Here is a 21,295-nt window from a genome sequence, read left to right on the forward strand (position 1 = left end):
CGTCCTCGTGGGGTCGTCCCCGACGTGGGTTCCTGCACCGAAGGAACGTCACGCAGTCCCCGCAAGGGCGACAGGGTGGTTTCCTTAAGGATTAGCCGCGGACTTCCCCCCTGCAAAAGGACGGACAGACCAACGCCCTTCCCCGAGCGCCGCCTCGCGCAGCCGAGGTCGCTTTTTCACTCACGACGCTACGCGCCCGCAGCAGCCGGACCGCTCCGGGGACGCGCCAACTCTCCGGCGGGCCACGCCCCGCCCCTGGCCCCGCCCCCGGCCCCGCCCCCGGCCACGCCCCTCCCTCCATTCCCCCCCCCGCACCTCCCTCCACCCCCCCCCCCTCGCCCTGGACCTGCCACGCCTCCCGGCCCCTCCGCTCCAAGCCCCGCCCTCCTGCCCCGGGTCCGCCACAGTCTCCGCACGTCCCCCCCGCACCCCGTCCCCCACTACCCGGCCCGGACCCGCCACGCCCCCGGCCCCCTTCGGCCACGCCCCCGCCATGCCCCTCCCGGCCCCGCCACGCCCCCGGTCCCCTCCTCCAGCCCCGCCACGGCCTCCGCACCCCTCCTCGCCCGGAGCCCGCCACGCCTCCGCCCACCTGCCCCGGCACGGCCCCTGCACCCCTCCTCGGCCCGGGCCCGCCCCCCGTCCCCTCTCCTCCCCCCCACCGGGTCCGCCCCGGTCCCAGCAGGCGCCGCGCGTGCGCCGCAGCCCCGCCCCTTGCGGCGCGGAGTGATGGCGGAGCTGGACGTGGGGCGGCACTGCCAGGTGGAGCGCTGCCGGCGGCGAGGTGACCCCGCGCCCCCTAGCCAGCGGCGGGGCGGACCCGAGCCCCGCTGCGCCCTCGCGGAGGGCGGTGGCGGGCGAGGGGCGGCCGCGCGCCGGGGCGCGGCGTGGGGAGGCGGGGTGGCCGGCAGCGAGGGCGGCTGGGGCGAGCGTGCGGCCTCTGGAGGGAGCCGTGCGCGCTGCCCCCGCTCTCGGGCGTCCTCGCGGGCGAGGGGCGCTGCCTGCCGCGGGCGGGGGCGCAGGGGCACCGTCTCCTCCGACTCCCGTGGCTCGCAGTCTGGGTTCCACCCCGGGCGGGCGTGGCCAGCTGTTCAGGGAACCCGTGTTTCCCTGTCGGTCGTTCACAGAGAAGCGTGGCCACCTGGGTTCTGAGTCAGGTTTGTCTCACGTATGCACGATGACTGAGTCCGTGGATCTGCCGCCCTCCAGGGTCTCTTAGAGTACAGGTCGTATGTGAAACGAGGCCAGCGTTTAGCCTTCTTGGAGTAGTGGGGAGGGGGTTAGGATGGAGAGGCTACTAAATGAGCGTCCTACATCTCCCTTAGCTTCTGAACGGATAGAAAGATAGTGTCGAGGAGGTTACCTGGATCTTCACTCTTCCCTCCAGGTCCTCTTGGTGTGCCTTGAAGATTTAGTTCATCACCAGAAGTCTCAAGATAGCAAGCATGCACAATTTTTTTCCCCCAATTTGAAACACATAAGAATATTATTATATGCTTCAGTTTCCTCTTGTTGACAAACGTATAACGTACTTTTTTGGGCATGAAACATGCTCACAGTATCATGCCTTCATAAGGAGGGCCAATCATTTAGCCTTTTTTTTAATATAGTTTTTTTTTTTAAAGAAAGATTTTATTTATTCATGAGAGACAGAGAGAAGGGCAGAAACACAGGCAGAGGGAGAAGCAGGCTCCATGCAGGGAGCCCGACGTGGGACTCGATCCCTGGACCCCAGGGTCACACCCTGGGCTGAAGGTGGCACTAAACAGCTGAGCCACCCAGGGATCCCCATTTAGCTTACTTCTGAGGAAGGACTGTATTCAGCCCTCCTTGTCCCAAAAGCAGAATTATCCAGGGATCCCTTTGGGTTATAATAAGACCTCTTCCTGTTTTGGTTGAGATCTTGTGAGGGCAATTGTAGTCCTCTCTCAAGTGCAGTGCCTTTTGTTTTCACTCTGTAAAAGTGGTGACATTGGACGTATCCAGCTTCACTTGACTGTACTGTAGTAGGAGGTGCAGTCAAAACAATTAGAGGGTGATTGTGTCTAGTGGAAGAGTAAATACTTCTGTGTGCTTTTCAGAAATTCATTTCCTTAGTTGTTCCTCTACAGAAGGGAAAGAAAGGCTAAATTTGGCAGTATCAATTCATCTATTGAATTTCTGAAATTTCTTTGAACACATTTCTCCCACGTCACCACAGGATTTTTCTGAGTCCAGCATATTCAAAACAAGTTAATTGTTGCAGTTATTCTTATAGCTACTTACCATTCCTATTTTTTACATGTATCTCATTTGGTTTCGCAAACCAAAACCTGTGAAGTAGGTGTGATATATTGTATAGAAATATATATGTACAAACATACATAAATACATGTACAGAGGGCAGCCCCGGTGGCTGGCGCAGCGGTTTAGCGCCCCTTCAGCCCGGGGCTGATACTGGAGACCCAGGATCAAGTCCCACCTCAGGCTCCCTGCATGGAGCCTGCTTCTCCCTCTGCCTGTGTCTCTGCCCCTCTCTCTCTCTCTCTCTCTCTCTCTCTCTCTCTCTTTCTGTGTGTGTCTCTATGAATAAATAAAATCTTAAAATAACATGTACACAGAGACCTGATGTGCTTATATGTGTATCTTTATATTACCTAATAGTGCTTTGGTTTTGTGTGTATAAGTACACATACAACATACTATACTACATTCTATATCAAGTATATGTATGTATCCAAAGCTCTACTAATTTTTTCTTACTAAGTGATGTGGATGGTTCATTGTACTTTTCTATGACTTTTTAAATTGACATCATTAACATATGTTATATTAGTTTCAGGTGTACAATCGATTCAGCAATTCCATATATAACTGCTTACCATGATAAATGTCATTGTCACCATCCAGTGTTATTATAATATTGACTATATTCCTTATGCTTTTCATTTCTGTGACTTAATTATTTATAGCTGGAATTTGTACCTCTTAATTCCCTTTATCTATTTCACCAATCTGCCGACCCTCCTCTCCTCTGGTAACCAGCAGTTTGATTTGTGTATTTAAGAGTGAGTTTTTTGGTTTCTCTGTTTTGTTTTTAGCTTCCACATACAAGTGAAATCACATGGTATGTCTTTTCTGTCTTATTTCACTTAGCATAATATTCTCTAGTCCATCCATGTCAGGAATGGCAAGATCTCATTCTTCTTTATGGCTGAGTAATATTCCGTAGTGTATATATACGTACTACATTTTTATCCACTCATCTATCATTGGACGCTTGGGTTGTTTCCATATCTTGGCTATTGAAAATAATGCTGCCGTAAAACATAAGGGTGGATAGGTCTTTTCAAATTAATGCTTTTATTTTCTTTGGGTCAATACTTAGTAGTAAGATTACTGGATCATATGATAGTTCTAATTCTAATTTTTTGAGGAAACTCCATACTATTTTTCACAGTGGCAGCACCAATTTACATTCCCACCAATAGTGTGTGAAGGTCCCTTTTTCTTCACGTCTTCACCAATACTTGTTTTTTCTTGTGTTTTTGATTTTAGCCATTGTGACAGATTTAAGGTCATGATAGCTCAATGTGATTTTGTTTTTGTAGTTCACCTGTCCCTTCTTGCTCACTTCCCTTGTGGTTTGATGACTTTCTTTAGTGTTAGGCTTGCATTCTTTTTATTACGTATTAGGTATTTTTTTCTGCTTTTAACATTGTCCTTTTTAGAGAGTAGGGATAGGAGAGGCCAAGAGAGGGAGAGAGAAGTTTAAGCAGGTTCCATGCCAGCATGGAACCCAGTGCAGAGCTCAATCTCATGACCCTGCGATCATGACTTGAGCCAAAACCAAGGGTCAGATGCATAACCAACTGAACCACTGAAGTGCCTCTAAAATTATCTCTTTTATCATTACGTTTTTCTATGTTAATCATCATGTGTCTTGGTATGGACCTCCTTGGGTTCATCTTTTTGGAGGTTCTCTTTGCTTCTTGGGTATGGATGTCTGTTTCCTTCCTCAGATAAGTTTTTTTGCCCTGTTCTCTCTATTCTTTTGGGTTCCCTATAACGTGAATGTTAGTACACTTGATGATGCTGAGTTCCCTTATCCTATTCTCATTTTTTTTTACTCTAGCTTGGTTGCTTTTCATGATCCTGTCTTTCTAGATTGTTAATCTGTTCCTCTACCTCTCATCTCTTGTTCTCTCTAGTGTGTTTATTTCGGTTATTGAATTCTTCATCTCCGACTAGTTCTGTTTTATAGTTTCTACATCTATGTTGAAGTTTTCACTGACATCATCCATTCTTTTCTCAAGTCCAATGAGTATCTTTATGACTATTGTTTTCTTTATTGGGCGTATTGCTTATCACAGTTTCTTTTAACTCATTTGCTGTGATTTTTGTACTGTTCTTTAATGTGGGGCATATTCCTCTGTCTCATGTTGTGTAGTTCTGTGTTTCCATGTATTAGATCAGCTATGTATGTTGGTCTTGAAAGTTAGTGTACGTGTGTAGAAAAGGTCCAGTGATGCTTTGTAGTACAACGCCACCTGGTCACCAAAACCAGATGCTCCAGAGATATCTTTTCTCTGGCCTGCATGCCCACTACTGTTGTGACTGAGCCTCATTTACGTTCAGCCCTGTTGGCTGCAATGACTTATTTTGCCTGCTATGGGCACACCAGGTAGAGTTTGTTTCTGCACTGTTGAGAAGTTTGTTGGGCTTGTAAATGGGCAGACTAGCAGTCAGACTAGGTGCCTGCTATCAGCCTCTGTGGTCCCACTGAATGCCAGGGCTTTCTCCCTGTGTGGCCGGCTAGAAGTTGCTGGAATTTTGGGCATGCTGGTATGTGGGGTATCTGCATCTCCCCAGGGCAGGAGTCCCTTTGGAGTGGTACTGGGACCTGCTCACAGATATGGCAGGAGAGGAGCCACTATGGAGGGAGTCTGCTGAGGTAAGCAGGTTGGATGGGGTAGGAACACAGGTGAATGCGTGGGCAGACACACCGTACTAGCAAGGTGGTTGCAGAGTGTTAGTGCTGGCTCCTCCAAGTATCCAGGAATCACCTGAGAAAGGGAAAGAGAAATGGTGTCCCCTAGCACTTTTGTTCTTTGAAAAGTCTGAAGATCCTTGTCCCTCTATTGCACATTCTAAGATTAGTAAATAAATTGCCTTCATGAATACCCCAGTTGTTTTTCAAACTGCTGCTTCTGTGCTAGTTGCCACCTGTTACTTATTCTAGCTTTTTAAGGGTGAGGACTCAGCTCTTAGAGATCTTTAAAGTACCTGGAGGTAAGCCCCGCTGATTTTATTTTATTTTTTTAAAAGATTTTATTTATTTATTCACGAGAGACACACAGAGAGGCAGAGACACAGGCAGAGGGAGAAGCAGGCTCCATGCAGGGAGCCCGATGTGGGACTCGATCCTGGGGCTCCAGGATCACGCCCTGAGCCAAAGGAAGACGCTCAACCACTGAGCCACCCAGGTGTCCCATGCCCCACTGATTTTAAGAGCTTGTGAAGGTTAGCCCACTGGTTTTCAAAGTCGGACATTATGAGGACTCTTTCCAGTACAGGTTCCCAGGAGCTGGGGTGCCTGGTCCAGGCTCTGATCCTCTAGCTTCTCTGTGCTTGTGGTATCTCATTTATGGTTAGTCTTACCTCAGATTTGGTTCCCAACTGTGTGTCTACCCCTCCTACCCTTCCAAAATGGCTCCCTTTGTAGCATTAAGTAGGGAAGGTCTATTTGGTATCTTCAGGTGTTTTTCAGATGTAGCTGTTGTCTCAGCGTGTCTGGGAGGAGATGAGCTCAGGATCCTCCTATGCTGCTGTCTTCCTTCCATCCCCCACAAAACTCTACTATTAAATGGTGTGCTTAACCTTGCCAAATAGGTAAACTGAGGAATCAGAAATGAAACACAGGATTTTCACTACAGATGCAGGGTTTTTGCAGTATACAGTACTCAAACAACATAGAGTAAATCTGGGCATCCAAAAAAACCCAGTACTTTTTTTCTGACTTAGCAGACTGCTACAAAGAACATTTATCTCCTGATGATCCAGTTATTCTCAGAGTGCTTGAGGTTGTGATAGCTTTTATTTAACCATTACTTCCTACACTAGGCTATTGGTCAAAAAGAGTTCTATAGATGTCATTTAGTACTTTAAGAATGTTTTTAAGAAAACTAAATCAAAATCCAATACTGACTAGTGCATATAACATTTTCCCCCCATTTTAGATTTTCTTCCATTTGTGTGTGATGGTTGTTCAGGAGTATTTTGGTAAGTTTTTTATGCAGGATTTGGGTGTAATTTTATTTATTTATTTATTTATTTGTTTGTTTATTTATTTATTTAGCTTTTATTTATTCATGAGAGACACAAACACACAGAGGCAGAGATACAGCCAGAGGGAGAAACAGGCTCCATGTAGGGAGCCTGATGTGGGACTCGATCCCGGGTCTCTAGGATCAGGCCCTGGGCTGAAGGCGGCATTAAACTGCTGAGCCACCCGGGCTGCCCAGATTTGGGTGTAATTTTAATGTTTGTAATAGGAGATTTATTTCTGAAAAGCAGAATGATTTAGTTTTTACTTTAGCCATTGATATTTTATAGTAATTACTTAGAAAAAAGTATAGTCTTAGGCTCTGATTACTTGTGCATATATGTGGCTACACTTTAAACTTTCAGAAATGGATTTATGTGTGATTTTTTTTTTTTTTTTACATAAGTTATATTTGGGTCTTGTAATCACATGAGAGAACATATCCACAATATAAAGAATATGGTAGAAAACAATCTAGGTATTTTATTAATTAAAATGAGCCCAACCTATACATCTCTTTAATTGGATATTACACATCCTTTGCACACACATTACATGCAAAGTAAAACCTGGGAACTAACCAGGGATTTTAGAAAATGTGTTTTCTTTGTAGTTAAACTTTCATGTTTTAGGCTTTTTTTTTTTTTTTTTTTAAGATTTTATTAGAGGGTGTGAGCACGCAAGCTAAACACAGAGAGGGGCAGAAGAGGAGACGGAAAGGGAGAAGCAGGCCTTGGGATTCAATCCCAGGACCCTGACGTCCTGATCTGAGCCTAAGGCAGACGTTTAAGCAACTGAGCCACCCAGGCGCCCCCATGTTTTAGGCATTTAATTTATTAAATAGAACACAGAAAGAATAAATTATCTTCAGAAAATAACTCAGAAACATTTATTAGGATTAAATAAAAGTAATGCACATTTTTAAGTCCTTCAGAACTAGAGCACTTTGACATTTTATTCCTGATGGTCTTGGAGAAATAAGAGATTAAAAGACTCTTTGTATTTGTACACACCTTAAAGCATTCAGAGGTAGTTTAGAGTGGTGAATTGTTTTTATTCATACTGAAGTTGAACAGTTGGGTTTTGAAACTTTTGAGACTATAGGTGTTTTATCTTTAATTTGTCTGGCATTTCAGTTTATTCTTATACGCAGAGTTATTAGTGTAGTGTGAGTAACTGATCTTAAGGATACTAATCATTAAAATATATCCAATTACTACAGTTACCTTTAAGTACATTAGTTTATTGCATTTAAATAAGCTTGCCTTTTTTTTTTTTTTAATCATTTAAGCCTTGAACACAGAAGCAGAGAGTCACATAGCTGCCCTGAGGTATGTTACTAGTTCTCCTAATAAAATATGTTTGTATTTATGTACTTTCATTCAGAATCTGATTGAACTTAAAACCAGTGTACCACAGATTAGAACTTGGCATATTAAATCGATCATATAAAGAAACTCTTAGTTCATTTTCTGTTGTTATTCTCAGTTTGTTTTAAAGAAAAATTGATCTCCTTGGTATTTATAAAGTGTTATAAGTCTTGTGCATTGCAGTTATGTTTGGGTAGCCCACTTACAGCTGTGGGCTCTATATAAATATACTATGGGATTAATGTTAGGTTTTTCCCAAATGAATGGCAGAGAAATTAAAAATGGCAGAGCCAAGCAGTAAGTTCAAGAGTGCTTTAATGGGGAGTGCTCCCTGGTGAGGTTCTGTGACTCAGAGGGGCTTGAGTCAGGGAAGTCTGGCCCAGGCAAACCACAGGAGGGTCTATAAAGAATTTTCGGCAGGAAGATGGGGGCGGGGTGGCATTCCTATTAGGGCAAGGATTACAGGTTTTTTGTAAGCTAAGTTAGGGTAGGGAGGTAAGGTGGTGTTGGCGGGAAGATGGGAGTATGGTGGCATTCCAGTTAGGGCAAGGGTTACAGGTCTTTGTGTGCTAAGTTAGGGTAGGGTGCCAAGGTGGCCATATTGGGAGGTTGCTGGCCTGGGGTCTGCCGTTTTGAGGTCCCCAGTCTCGCCAGCCCAACAGTTAACATCCTCATCATATACTCCTTCAAGTTTTCTTCACAGTTTTGTTCATTTTCTCTATTTCCTGATGCTGGGATTCTGTGGTTAAAACTTGTTCTGACTCAGTCAGCCTGACATCACCACAAACATACCTGTAGTCCAATAACATCCCCACCCCAATTCTGATCAAACTGTGAGATTTATAAGAGCTGATAGAAGCCAAAATATCATTGTTACTACTTATAAAGGGTAAATTGAATGATTAGGCTTAGTGCAAAGCCTAAGAGGCTAGAAAGAAAATCTAGAATTAAGCAGATTTACCCACTAGTTACAGCAGTGCTCCCCCAGGTTAGTCCTCCTCCCTTGAGGGCAGTTCAATTTGAACAAAGAAGAGAAAACAGCCCACCATGCCAAATGTAATTTTCTCAAATTTATAATAAGATAAGTTAAAAAAAAAAAAGAAGTTGCTTTACCTCCTTTGATCAGAGAGTCAGGAAGTTAAACTGAATTCACTCCATTTGGAAGAAACCATGTGCCTCACATTTTTCAATTGATATTTATTCCTACCCAGCATTTACCAAGCACTTTACTGAGGATTTTTATATCTATTCTCTCAATTATAGAAAATGAAGGTTAAAAGAGCTTCAGTCCAAATCTGTTCATTTGCGGTTTAGGTGATTTATGTGAGGAAAATAAAAATTAACATTTTGGTATTATGCAGGAATAATTGGAGAGAAATAGTCATACAATGTGTCTTCTACAGGTTGTAAATCTTTGCTTTTTCTTATGATATCTTTTGATTTCTATAAATGTCTCTCATACAGTGTCAATTAGATCTTATTAAATAATGAAAATCATTTTACCATTAGAACATTAGACCAAATTTGGAAAAATAGTCAAGAAGTTAATTCCAACAAGATAGAACTACCATTCATAAGGAGGAATGCTCTTTGGTTGTAGACTTTAAGAAATTATTTCACTAAATTCATTCAACTCTAGAAACCTAGTTACATAAAACTCAAACTAGCCTGACCTGGATTTTTTCTTTTTTTAATCTTATAATATCTCTTCTTCGTCTATTGTAGTATTTGCTGGTAATACAATAATGCAGAGTAGAGAATGTAGCAGAATAGAGAGTATATCATGATGAAAACCATCTTCAATGTTCTATATCATGGATAAACATAATTTTAAGTTTTCTCATATAAATAATATATTTAACTTCCTAAAATTGGCCTAGAAAGTTGTTATGACTTGCTATATGAGGGTTAATGAGATGATTACCTAGGGATCTTTGTTTAGGACTGATACAAAGTTTACAATTTAGAAGACTAAATTATGAAGAGTAACTGAATAGTCATTTTAATTTGACTTAGAAGATAAGTATCCTGCAGTAAGAAAGTTATGAAAATGTAGAACAGTCAGCACAGCAGTCATTTCTCACACATTTATTATAATCTGTTATATGTAAGTTCTGACAAGTTTAAGCAAAAATGATATGAACGTTGCCTTCTAAATAGGTGTTACTTTGCTTTAAATGTGGAATATATAATGCCACTGCTCCTTTGTACATTTTTCAGGTGACTGTAATCCATGAGAGACTGAAGTCAGATAAGCCTACATCTTACCCATGCTCATTCAAGGACTGTGCGGAAAGAGAGCTAGTGCCAGTTACATGTCCTTATTGTGAGAAGAATTTTTGCCTGAGGTAATCACTCACACCATTCAAATTCTGTATGTATTTAAGTAGTACGCAAATACATGAACTCGTGTCCCTCTTCTGTTGCTCTTAGGCACCGTCATCAATCAGATCATGAATGTGAAAAACTGGAAATTCCTAGGCCTCGTATGGTTGCCACTCAGAAACTTGTTAAAGACATTATTGGCAAGTATCTAGAAAGCTTGTTTTATTGTTTCCTCTTTTTTTTTTTTTTTTTTTTTTAAAGATTTTATTTATTTATTCATGAGAGATAGAGGCAGAGACAGAACAGGGAAAAGCAGGCGCTTGATCCTGGGTCTCTAGGATCACGCCCTGGGCTGAAGGCGGCCTTAAACTGTTAAGCCACCCGGTCTGCCCATGTTTCCTTATCTGTTACGGAGTCCTGCTTCTTAAGTCAGCTTGCAAGGTATAGAAGGTGTTCCTAATGGCCTCATGGAAGTGTACCCTACCAGATGGTGTTTTACTGGGCCACTTAGGTCAGCTGGTTAACTATCATGGCTGGAAGTGGCACTCATAACGCTAGTGTAGTGCTCTGCTTTCTCTAAATACTAATCTTAAATCTCATCAGCTGTTCTGTGAATGCTGCTGATAATCTGAAGTGCCAGGAAGAATAGATCTGTGACGTAGACCGTCCCTCTGGTTAGTTTAATTTTTTTTTTTAAAGAATTTATTTATTTATTCATGAGAAAGAGACAAAGACACAGGCAGAGGGAGAAGCAGAGGGAGAAGCAGGCTTCATGCAGGAGCCCAACGTGGTACTCGATCCCGGATCTCCAGGATCACGCCTTGGGCTGAAGGTGGTGCTAAACCGCTGAGCCACCCAGGCTGCCCTAAAGATGTTTTATAATGGTCACTTAAGTATGATACCAACGAAGAGTGTGGTGTCTCTAGCTCTATTGTTTGTAATCTGTATACATTTCAAGGCCATAACTAATAATAGAACTCTGGAAAATGTAATTAAAAATTCTACGTGCTTATATACATAAGCTTATTTTTTAGATTCTAAGACCGGAGAGACGTCAAGTAAACGAAGGAAAGGTGCAAAAAATAGTGAAACAGCTGCAAAGGTAGCGTTGATGAAATTAAAGATGCGTGCTGACGGAGATAAGTCATTGCCACAGGTTGGTCTCAGATTTGGAAAAACAGTGTTCCCAAATATAATTGAAGTGCCCTTTTCATTCCTCCCACCCATCAAGTAACAATTAATCTGAACGTGATATGTATTGTTACTAGTATTGCATGGTATATAGTTTTGAGTTTTTTCACTTTACAGACTTGTCAGTGAACCATATGTATTCTTTTTCAACCTTTTTTTTTTCCCACTTGGCATCATGTTTTTAACACTTATCCATGCTGATACATTTAGTCTGGTTCATTCATTTTGATAGGTGCACATTATTCCACAGTATGAATATACCACAGTTAATCCATTTTCCTAATGAACAAGATTCAGATTTTTTCCTTATCTTTTGCTATTATAAACTGTTCCAACAGTGAACATCCTTGTGTCTGTATGGGAATGGGTGGTCCCTTTAAAACCACCCTCTTCTAGCGTGGTCCCTTTAAGACTCCATAATATCAATCATATTTTATGTAATCTCCCAGTATGTACATACATACCTATGTATATACATACTTTAACACAGTTTCAGTAAGTAATACCTAGTTTTATATTATATATTAGCCTTTTGTGTTAACATTCTCTGATGGCTTTTGTTCTATTTTGTTTTATCTTAAAGATTGTTGATTTTATAACCCTTAAAGGAGTGAGACCATCAGATTGAAAAATGCTGCTGTAGTAGTATCTCTAGAAATAGAAAAGCTGGGTCATGGGGTTTGCTCATCTTCAGCTTTACTAGATATTATCAGCTTTCTGCTGTCAGTGGTTATTCTGATTTATCTCCTTCCTGTGGTGTCTGAGAGTTTCAGTGTTTGTTTCTAAACTTACTGAACTATAAAGTTGAATTTCCTTTGTGACTAATAAGGTTCAGCCACTTTGCATTGATTTATTGGCCATTTTATGTCTGAATTCATATCCTTTGCACATTATTCTATTGGGTTTTTTTTTGGCACTTTAAAAAATTTAGAGGACTTTTTATATATTCTGAATTCTAATGCTTTGAGTAAGTGGATTTCACATCTTCTCAGTATATGACTTGTCTTTACTTTTTGATTTCTTTAGCAGTTCAGACTTTAAAATTTTAATGTACTCAGTTACTTAAATCCTTAAGATTTGTACCTTTTGAAATAAGTTGTTTAAGATTTTCTTATAATTTCCTTTAAAAGTTTTAAAAATATTTATTAGCTCTTTGTTCCATTTGGAATTTGTAAGTGAAATATTTTTTCTCCCCCGAGGGATTTCTGATTGTCATAAGATATTGAAGAGTTCATCCTTACATTGATACCTTTGTCATACACCAGAGTGTTTCATACTTGTAGGACTAATTTAAGGATCTCAGTTCATTTCCTTTGGTTCGGTTGTCTATCTTTGCATTAATATCAAACTGCTTTAATTATCATAGTTTTATAATTAGTGGGAGAAGTCATTCTACCTTATTCTTTACTTTCAACCACATCTATTCTTTTGTAAAAATTTATTCATTTGTAAAAATTTTAGGATCACTTTGTCCTATTCTTTGAAATTGTAATTTTAATAGGAATTATGTTAAATTTTAGATTAGAGGCAGTTGACATCTTCAGAATTTTGATTCTTCCCATCCATGTCTATGATTTCCAATTGTTCTTTAGGTTTTTTAAAAATGTCTTTAATGTTTTATAATGCTTATACATATTTATATATTTTAGGCTCCTCATTATTTTTGCTGCTATTGTAAATGATAACTTTAAAAAATATATATATTTTCCTGACTATTGTTCATTGTTGTATGTTGTCCTTTTTTCTAGCAAATAATCTTTCTAATAGTTCCCATAGTTTGTAGATTTTCTGGGATGTTTTCTGTGTAGCCATATCTTCTACAAATGGCAGTTTTATGGTCTCCCTCCCCCCCCCCCACCCCCCCAAACTTTCCCCCTTCTCAGCACTGGCTGAGATTTCCTGAAAGTCTTGAATAATGTAGGTGACAGTAGGCATCTTAAGCACTTTTTGACTTAAATGCAAATGACTTTAAAGTTTCATCATCAAATACTATATTTTCTGTAAAGTTTTGGTAGTAGCTTTCATCAAGTTAGCAGTACTTTTCCTAGTTTGCTAGGAATTTATATCATGAATAGGTATGAATTCTTACTGTAAGGTTTTTTTTTTTTTTTTTTTTTTTCCCCCTTCTACATCCAACAGGATGATCAGGTGCCTTTTCTTTACAAACGTTTTACATTAATCAATCTTTTTGTTGAATCACCGACATATATCACAATAAATTACTTGACTGTGATTTGTAATTTCTTTAAAATGCACTTCTAGGTGATTAACGAATATATTAGTAGTGGTTGTGATATTAGTACCAAGATTATACACATAAAATTAGTTGTGGCTTTTTTTAATTCTTTGAAATTTTTGTAGAGAGTGGAGATTATATGTTCCTGAAGGGTTGTTTTAAAAGGTGTTACAACCTTTGAATCTGTTGCCTTTTTTGAGGTGAGAATTTTGAATACTATTTCATTGTGTTAAATAGTTCTTGGTTTATTTGGATAGTCATCTGAAATTTTGGCAAATTTTTTTTGGAAGATTTTATTTATTAGAGTGAGCACCTGAGCAGGGGACAGGGCTAAGAGGGAAGGAGAGAGTCTCAAGCAGACTTCCCTCAGAGCACAGATCCTGACATGGAGTTCCACAGGCTGGATCTCACAACCTTGAGATCATGACCTAAGATGAAATCAAGAGTCAGTTAACCAATTGAGCCACACAGGCACCTCAAATTTTAGTAAATATAAATTTGTCTTAAAACTTACTGTTTGATGTAGATTTTCCAGTTTGTTACAAAGTTGTTCAGCTTATTCTCTTATGTTCCAAAATCTCTTATGTCTTTTGTAGTGCATTCCACTTCATTGTTAGTATTTTTCATTTATACTTTCCTTTGTTTTCCCCTTGAATAATCTTGCTAGAGGTTTGTGCATATGTGTTATTTTTAATTTATATTTTAGTTGTTTTAAAGAACCATATTTTGGTTTTATTGATCTGTCTACTGTATTTATTTTTTGAGTTTTTTTTTCCTGTGTCACTAAATTCTGCATTTATATTATTTCCTTTTATCTGCTTTGCTTAGATTATCTGGTGTTCTTTTTCCATCTTCCCATATTAAATAGTGAATTTATTTTCAACCTACTCGTTTTGGTGTGGGGTTATTTATTTAGTAACTTGATAGTTTTAAACACAGAAAAGTTAATGAGAGTACTACAAAGAATTTTTCCATATTCTTTATGTGCTAAAGAACTAATTATTTACATTTTGCTCTTTTTGTTTTGTCATTTGTAGTCTTTCTCCTGCCACCCTCCCATTTGTGTGTATTCGTATGCATGTCTGTGTGTATGTGCATACTAATTTTTGGTCTGCTTGATCTATCAGTTTCTGAGACTGAGGGTGTTAAAGTCTCCCACTATAACTGGTTTTGTCAGATATCTTTTTTTTGTAATTCTAATGGTTTTTCCAAACATGTTATCAGGTACTTGGAGTTTCTTCATTATATCTTTATTAATTTTGCCTTCAACTCTATTTTGAATGATAATATTGTTTCACTGGCTTTCTTTTAGTGAATAGTTAACTATTACGTCTCTGTAAAATTTCTTTATATTCACCTTTCCTGTGTTTTGGTTTAGGGTGTCTCTTGTAAGCAGCATATAGCTGGACTTTGTTCTTTCTTTCTTTCTTTCTTTTTTTTTTTTTTTTTTTAATCCAGATTGATTGTATTGCTCTTTTATAGGTGAGTTGAATCCATTTATATTTATTGTGATCACTGATACATTTGAACATATTTCATCCATCTTTGGCTTTTGGCTCATCAACCTTTTCCTTTGATTATTTCTCCCTCCTCACATCTTTTGTATTGATTACATTTTCTATATTTCCTTTTATTCTGGTTTAGAAACCGTTGATTATAGTCTTAGTGATTATTTCTTTTTTTTTTTTTTTTTGAAATCTTGATTTGATGGTTTTCAAATTGCAAACCTAGTACATGCTTTTGCATGTGTAGCTTTTAAAAGATGTATAAAGGGAAAAACCAGCACAACATCCTCTGCCTGTGTCCTTCCCACTGAAGCAGTGGTTCTCAACTGAGTGTGTTTTTTGTTCCTAAGGGTTGCTTTGTCACAACTGGACATGGGGGTTCTATGGATAAAGAGGGCATAGGTGAGAGATGCTACTAAACATCTTACTATGCATAAGACAATGCCCACAATAAAGAATTTTCTGGTTGACAAGGTTGAGAAGGCCTGCCCTAAGGTTCCAATAATATTGTTTGAATTACCTTGTAGTTGTTTCATTACTTAAGCATAATAGTAAAAACTGGTATAGCACTTACTTTGTTCTGGGCTCTCTTCTAACACATTTAATCCTCAAGCTTGTGAGACATGTACTGTTATCTCTGCCTAACAGTTAATAGAATTCAGGCACAAAAAGGTTAAGTAACTTGCTAGTAGCATAGCATCTAAGTAGAGAACTACCAATTGAAACCAGGTGGGCTGGCTTCAGAAACCATGTTCTTAACACAGGTAATAGTTTATCATGCTATGGTTTTCTTTAGGATTTTTCTTTCTTTGCATCTTGCATTTATTTGTCTTTAATCCATCTGGAATTTGTTTTTAGCATATATTGTGAGCTAAAGACCCAATCTTGTTTTCTTCCAGTTTTTTAGCTAATTTTGCCATCACCAATTGGTTTGCCATTCTCCGATTGAAAGCAATATTTGATATTTCAATTAATGAGAAGCTTAAGATTTAGTTTTACTGGATCCATTTTTAGATTTTCTGTTCTATTCCACTCATTTTTTACTCATATCGGTACCAAATTGATTTGCTGCAATAGCTTTATAGAATGTTCTAAGATATGATAATGTAATTCCTATCTATATTTTCCTTATTAGTTTTATTCTTTATTCATCTATATTATTCGTTTTTATTATATTCAATGAAACTTCTGGGGGAGGAGTCAAAATGGGTGAAGGGGAGTGGGAGATACAGGCTTCCAGTTATGGAATGAATAAGTCATGGGACTAAAAGGCACAGCATTAGGAATATAGTCAATGATATTATAATAACAATATATGGGGACAGATGGTAGCTATACTTGTGAACATAGCATAATGTATAAACTTGTCAGATCACTACGCTGTACACTTATGTATCATTGTATGTCAACTATACTTAAACAAACAACAACAAAAAAAACCCTCTTAGGATTTTCATAGTTGTCTTGATGAGACAAGATTTTGAATGATGGACTCCAGTGGGTAACCTTAAAATTATGGGCTAACTTTAAAGGAGAAATGGAGAAACTGAGAGAAATTATTATAAATAGCAAGAGAGAACATAGATATTTTGCAATTTCAGTGCAGTGTTTCTACATATAGATTTATTTTAATTAGATTGGCTCTGAAGGTATATTTTTAATTTGACTTATTGTTTTACTTTTGTAGAATTAGTCCTTATCTCTGAATATCGCTTCCTTCTCTTCTGACCTTTTGTTAGACATGTTTTTGATATTTATAATTTCTGTCTTCATGTCAATTTGTGCTGCATTCTAGATGACTTTCTCAAATACATCTTTCAGTCAGTTAAACCTTTTTTATTGAAGATTATTGAAATTTCTCCTGTCTGTGTTTATTTCAGAAACTGTATTTTATTTTATTTATTTATTTATTTTTAAAAAGATTTTATTCATTCATGAGAGACACACAGAGAGAGAGAGGAACAGACACAGGCAGAGGGAGAAGCAAGCTCCATGCAGGGAGTCCGATGTGGGACTCTATCCTGGGTCTCCAGGATCATACCCTGGAGTGAAGGTGGTGCTAAACCACTGAGCCACTGGGTGCCCCAGAAACTGTATTTTAAGGTTTGTAGATTTCTCATTGGATCCTCATAGCTTGTCTTGTTTCATTTCAGCCTATTTTTGATTTATACCTTCTTGTTCCTTTTTTATGGATATATCCATAAAAGTATCTTTTTTTAAGTTAGTTCATCTGCCCATAGTAAGTTAAACCTTTGTTTTGAATTTCCATTTATAGATTCTGCATGTCCATCTTGAGTAGGAGGTTCTTACTATCTTGCTCACTGTGGTCACTCACTTCTCCCTCTCTAGCAATTTTGCATTTTCTCCCACTGGCCCATCTACTCAAGACTTTGATTGCAATCCAAGTTTGAGATTGGCAGTTTGTGCTTTTGCTCTACAGAGACTTTTGGATTTTTGTGGATCTATTTACTGAGTTGGAAGACCTTGGCTTTGTTCACTATCAAGAGGTTCTATCTGTGCTTCCCTGACTTCCTAAATACTGTTTTTTGTAAGCAGTAGCTTACGTCAGCATTCAGTATTACCTTCTTGAGTGTCCTTTCCTGGAGCAGAAGCCCTATGCTTAGTCTCTGCTTCCAGGCAGTAAGCCTGACCCAGGTACTTCATCTCCATGCGACACTGTTTTTCCCACTAACCCAGAGCTACACTTTTGACGACTACTTTCTCTTCTGGAGCTTTGAAAGTCTGTGGCTCAACTGGCCTATCACTTGTTTGCTGTTGTTTCATTTTTAATCCTCAGTGTTATTTTTTTTCTTTTTTTTGCTGAGCCTATAGATTTAAAATTTTTTCCTTTTGTATTTAAGCTCTTGTTACTTCAATTTGGAGCAGGAACTATTAGATTATAGAGTTGGCCCACGGCTTAAATTTTTGATTTTTTTTCTTTTAATACTTGTTATCTGTTATGGTATATTCCATTGGTTTTCAACAAATCTAAATTCCTTAGTGCTTAGAGGGAAATTGTGTTGAATCTATTATATCTTAGAATAATGGTGATTTTTCCTGTATAATTTAGAGATAGTCCAGTTATACCAAAATTTTTATTATAGGATGAATTGGTTTGTAAGTCAGTACTTTTTTAAAGCAATTTTTAGGAATCAGGGGAAATTAGAGGCCAAATAACTTTGTTCCTTTTCTCCCTCCCTGCCCCTCCCCCATTTTAAATTTATTTCTTATTTATTGTTAACTAGGCTCCATGCCCAGTGTGTAGTGCAGTACAGGGCTTGAACTCATAACCCTGAGGTCAAGACTTCAGCTGTGATCAGGAGTCGGACACTTAACCAACTGAGCCACCTAAGTACCCTGCTCTCCCACTTTTTTAATCTAGCAAGAAGTTACAATATAAGGAAGCATAAGGGGCATAAAATACTATAGGAACCTCCAAATCTCTGAACCTTCTGTTTTGTTGATAAGGTACTTAATTGTCTTATTTATTTTTAGGACCTCTGTTCTCAAGAGCCCTGCTGTATTTAAATATGTAGTAAGGTCTTACAGGTGAATGTTATATGGATAAAGAATCTTTCAGTTGCAAGTGACAAACTTGATAACAACTAGCTTAAAACATTTTTTTTTTCTTCTTCTATAATGGGGAGTGATGCATTGATTTATCTCAAGGGATGACCAGATTCTGGGACTCATCCTGTTGAAAGAGTCCATCTCTTTGCTTGACATTTTTGTGTTGGAATCATTTTTTCCCACTTGAGGAAACTTTTCCACATTAGTTCAGGAATAGCTGAGAGTTATGGAGGGATAGCTACAGGCAACTTTAGGTTGAATTCAGTAAGACTCAAAAAATTTTTTTTTCTTGGGGGGAAAAAATGCTCCTCCCTTCTCCTAGTTTTTTTTTAACATATCACCAGGAAAAGACCTTGATTAGCTTAATTTGTGTCACATGTTTGTCTTTGCACAGACCACCCTAGCCTAGGGTCTTATGCACATGCATTTGGGTGGATTCTTGGGTACTGTGATTGGTATTCCCACTAAAAGTTGCATCACTAGAGGGTAATCCTCTAACCAGGAGGAAAGACAAGTCACCAAACAAAAAGAGGTTCTCTCTATATGTAATCTGTATTTTAACTTTTTATTTTTGCAGACAGAAAGAGTTTACTTTCAGGTTTTCTTACCTAAGGGGAGCAAAGAGAAGAGCAAACCAATGTTCTTTTGCCACCGATGGAGCATTGGAAAGGTCATAGACTTTGCAGCTTCTTTAACCAGTCTTAAAAATGACAATAACAAATTAACAGCTAAGGTAACAATTGATTATAATTTTTCCCTAAAAGCTTTAGGATACTGTGTACCAGCATGTTTATTATAGTATGATTTATTTTCTTTAACAGAAGTTAAGGTTATGTCACATTACTTCAGGAGAAGCCTTACCCTTGGATCATACTTTGGAAACCTGGATTGCTAAGGAGGATTGCCCTTTATATAATGGTGGAAATATTATCTTGGAATATCTTGATGATGAAGAACAATTTTTAAAAAATGTTGATTCTTACTTGGAATAGTCATGTAAGGACTCAAGCTGGAGATGACAAGGAAAATTCTATGTTAAGTCAATTTCCTTTACTACAAATACAATATATTTTATTTTTAAAAGTTGCTTTCTAACTTATTTCCATTATGTCATAATTTACATTATCAGTTTTCTCTTAAATTGAATTCAAATTTTTGTGTGTTAAAGTTTAACTATGAATGGACATTGAATTATCAGCAAATTCATGTCTTTAGCTTTTATTAGGTTCTGCTTAGTAACAACAAAAAAGGTGTATTTCATTTAGTTAATGTCAGTTGTCATGACTTTCTGCTGCATACCATCTTTACTCTAGGATCAAAGCTGAAGGAATGACTCCTGTTTGGAGTCATTGCTACTTTTAAGGCAATGGAAGAAAAGAGATGGCTTTAAGAAAACACACATGTAACTTTTGCTTTAAGTAAGTAATATGGCCAAGCCTGGCATCATGAGGCCAGGATATATGGCCTTAACTGTATATCCAGATGTATACATTGATGTGTGTACATGAATCATAGAAACTTAGAGACCATCTCATTCACTCTTCTAAGTTTTTAGATGAGGAATCTCAGGCCTAGGAAGAAGAAACAGTTGTCTTGGTGTCATCTAACTGCTTTGGGGCATATCTCTGATAAAGGTCCTCCTCTAGTAGGATTTACCTTTTTTTTTTTCTTTTTTTGTATAGATGTATTACAAATGAGAGTAAGATGAAGTCACACAACTTCATTACAGTATCTTTATATATATATCAAAGCAAAATATATACCAAAAGGAACTATATTTTACCAACACATTAAAATTATTGCTTCTGATTGATATATTCCATCAGTACTCAACAAAGTACTACTATATAGAAGGAAGAGAAATGGTTTATTTTCCCTTTTTGTTGTTGGGGAAGGCTTTGTCCCTTTTCTATCTTAATTGTCAAGGTCCCATATAGTGACTTTATGTATAATTAAATAAAGGAATTAAGCTCAGAATGTTCATCTCTTAATATTATTTTCATGCAAGGAATGGAGATAACTTCTGACTTCTGTCAGATACATATATGTTTATTAAGGTAGTTATTTGAGTACATACTAAATATAAGAATTTGATTATAATTGCCATGGTGGATATAATGAGATATATGCATACTTAAATACAAAGCTGTGTAGCAAGTACCAAATGAGTAGATAGTAAACATAGATGTTCCAGGGGTTCTTTTATTAAGAATTACAAGGCCAAAAGTAGAAATAGTCTTTAAATATATTCCCAGATACAGAAAGTTTTTAATACAGACTTTAGCATCTCTCATAATTACTTACATATAGTAGGTGATCAACGCATGCCTCATGAATTGAACTAAAGTTAAATATACCAGGAAAAATAGCAATGGGGGCTCAAACTCACAACCCCAAGATCAAGAGCTGAGATCAAGAGTCAGATGCTGAGGATGCCTGGGTGGCTCAGCGGTTTAGCACCTGCCTCTGGCCCAGGGCGTGATCTTGGAGTCCCTGGATCAAGTCCCACATCGGGCTCCCTGCATGGAGCCTGCTTCTCCCTCTGCCTGTGTCTCTGCGTCTGTGTGTCTCTCATGAATAAATAAATAAAATCTTAAAAAAAAAAAAAAAAAAAAGTCAGATGCTTAACCAACTCAACCACTCAGGTAACCCCTGAGTACTCTAGTTTTTTCTAAGTGATAAGAGGTTACCTGACTAAGCTCCAAGAGGGCAGAGACTGCTTTTGGATGGATTGCTATTGTATACCCAGTTCCTAGCTCAGTGCCCCAGTAAACATGTTCAGTAATATTTTGAT

The 21,295-nt window shown here is 38.6% G+C and overlaps 1 protein-coding gene across 1 annotated transcript; it reads left to right on the forward strand.

Moving 5' to 3' along the window:
- The first annotated feature begins 673 nt into the window (after positions 1 to 673).
- Positions 674 to 20,478, forward strand: ZFAND1 (zinc finger AN1-type containing 1). The gene is made up of 8 exons (XM_077876439.1): positions 674 to 784; positions 6,219 to 6,261; positions 7,596 to 7,635; positions 9,895 to 10,022; positions 10,108 to 10,199; positions 11,034 to 11,155; positions 19,079 to 19,234; positions 19,323 to 20,478. The coding sequence occupies exons 1-8, from the start codon at positions 730 to 732 to the stop codon at positions 19,491 to 19,493; spliced, it is 807 nt and encodes a 268-aa protein (XP_077732565.1). The 5' UTR covers positions 674 to 729; the 3' UTR covers positions 19,494 to 20,478.
- Positions 20,479 to 21,295: the final 817 nt, after the last annotated feature.

The sequence above is a fragment of the Canis aureus genome, chromosome 28, assembly GCF_053574225.1.
Source record: "Canis aureus isolate CA01 chromosome 28, VMU_Caureus_v.1.0, whole genome shotgun sequence".
NCBI classification, from domain to species: domain Eukaryota; kingdom Metazoa; phylum Chordata; class Mammalia; order Carnivora; family Canidae; genus Canis; species Canis aureus.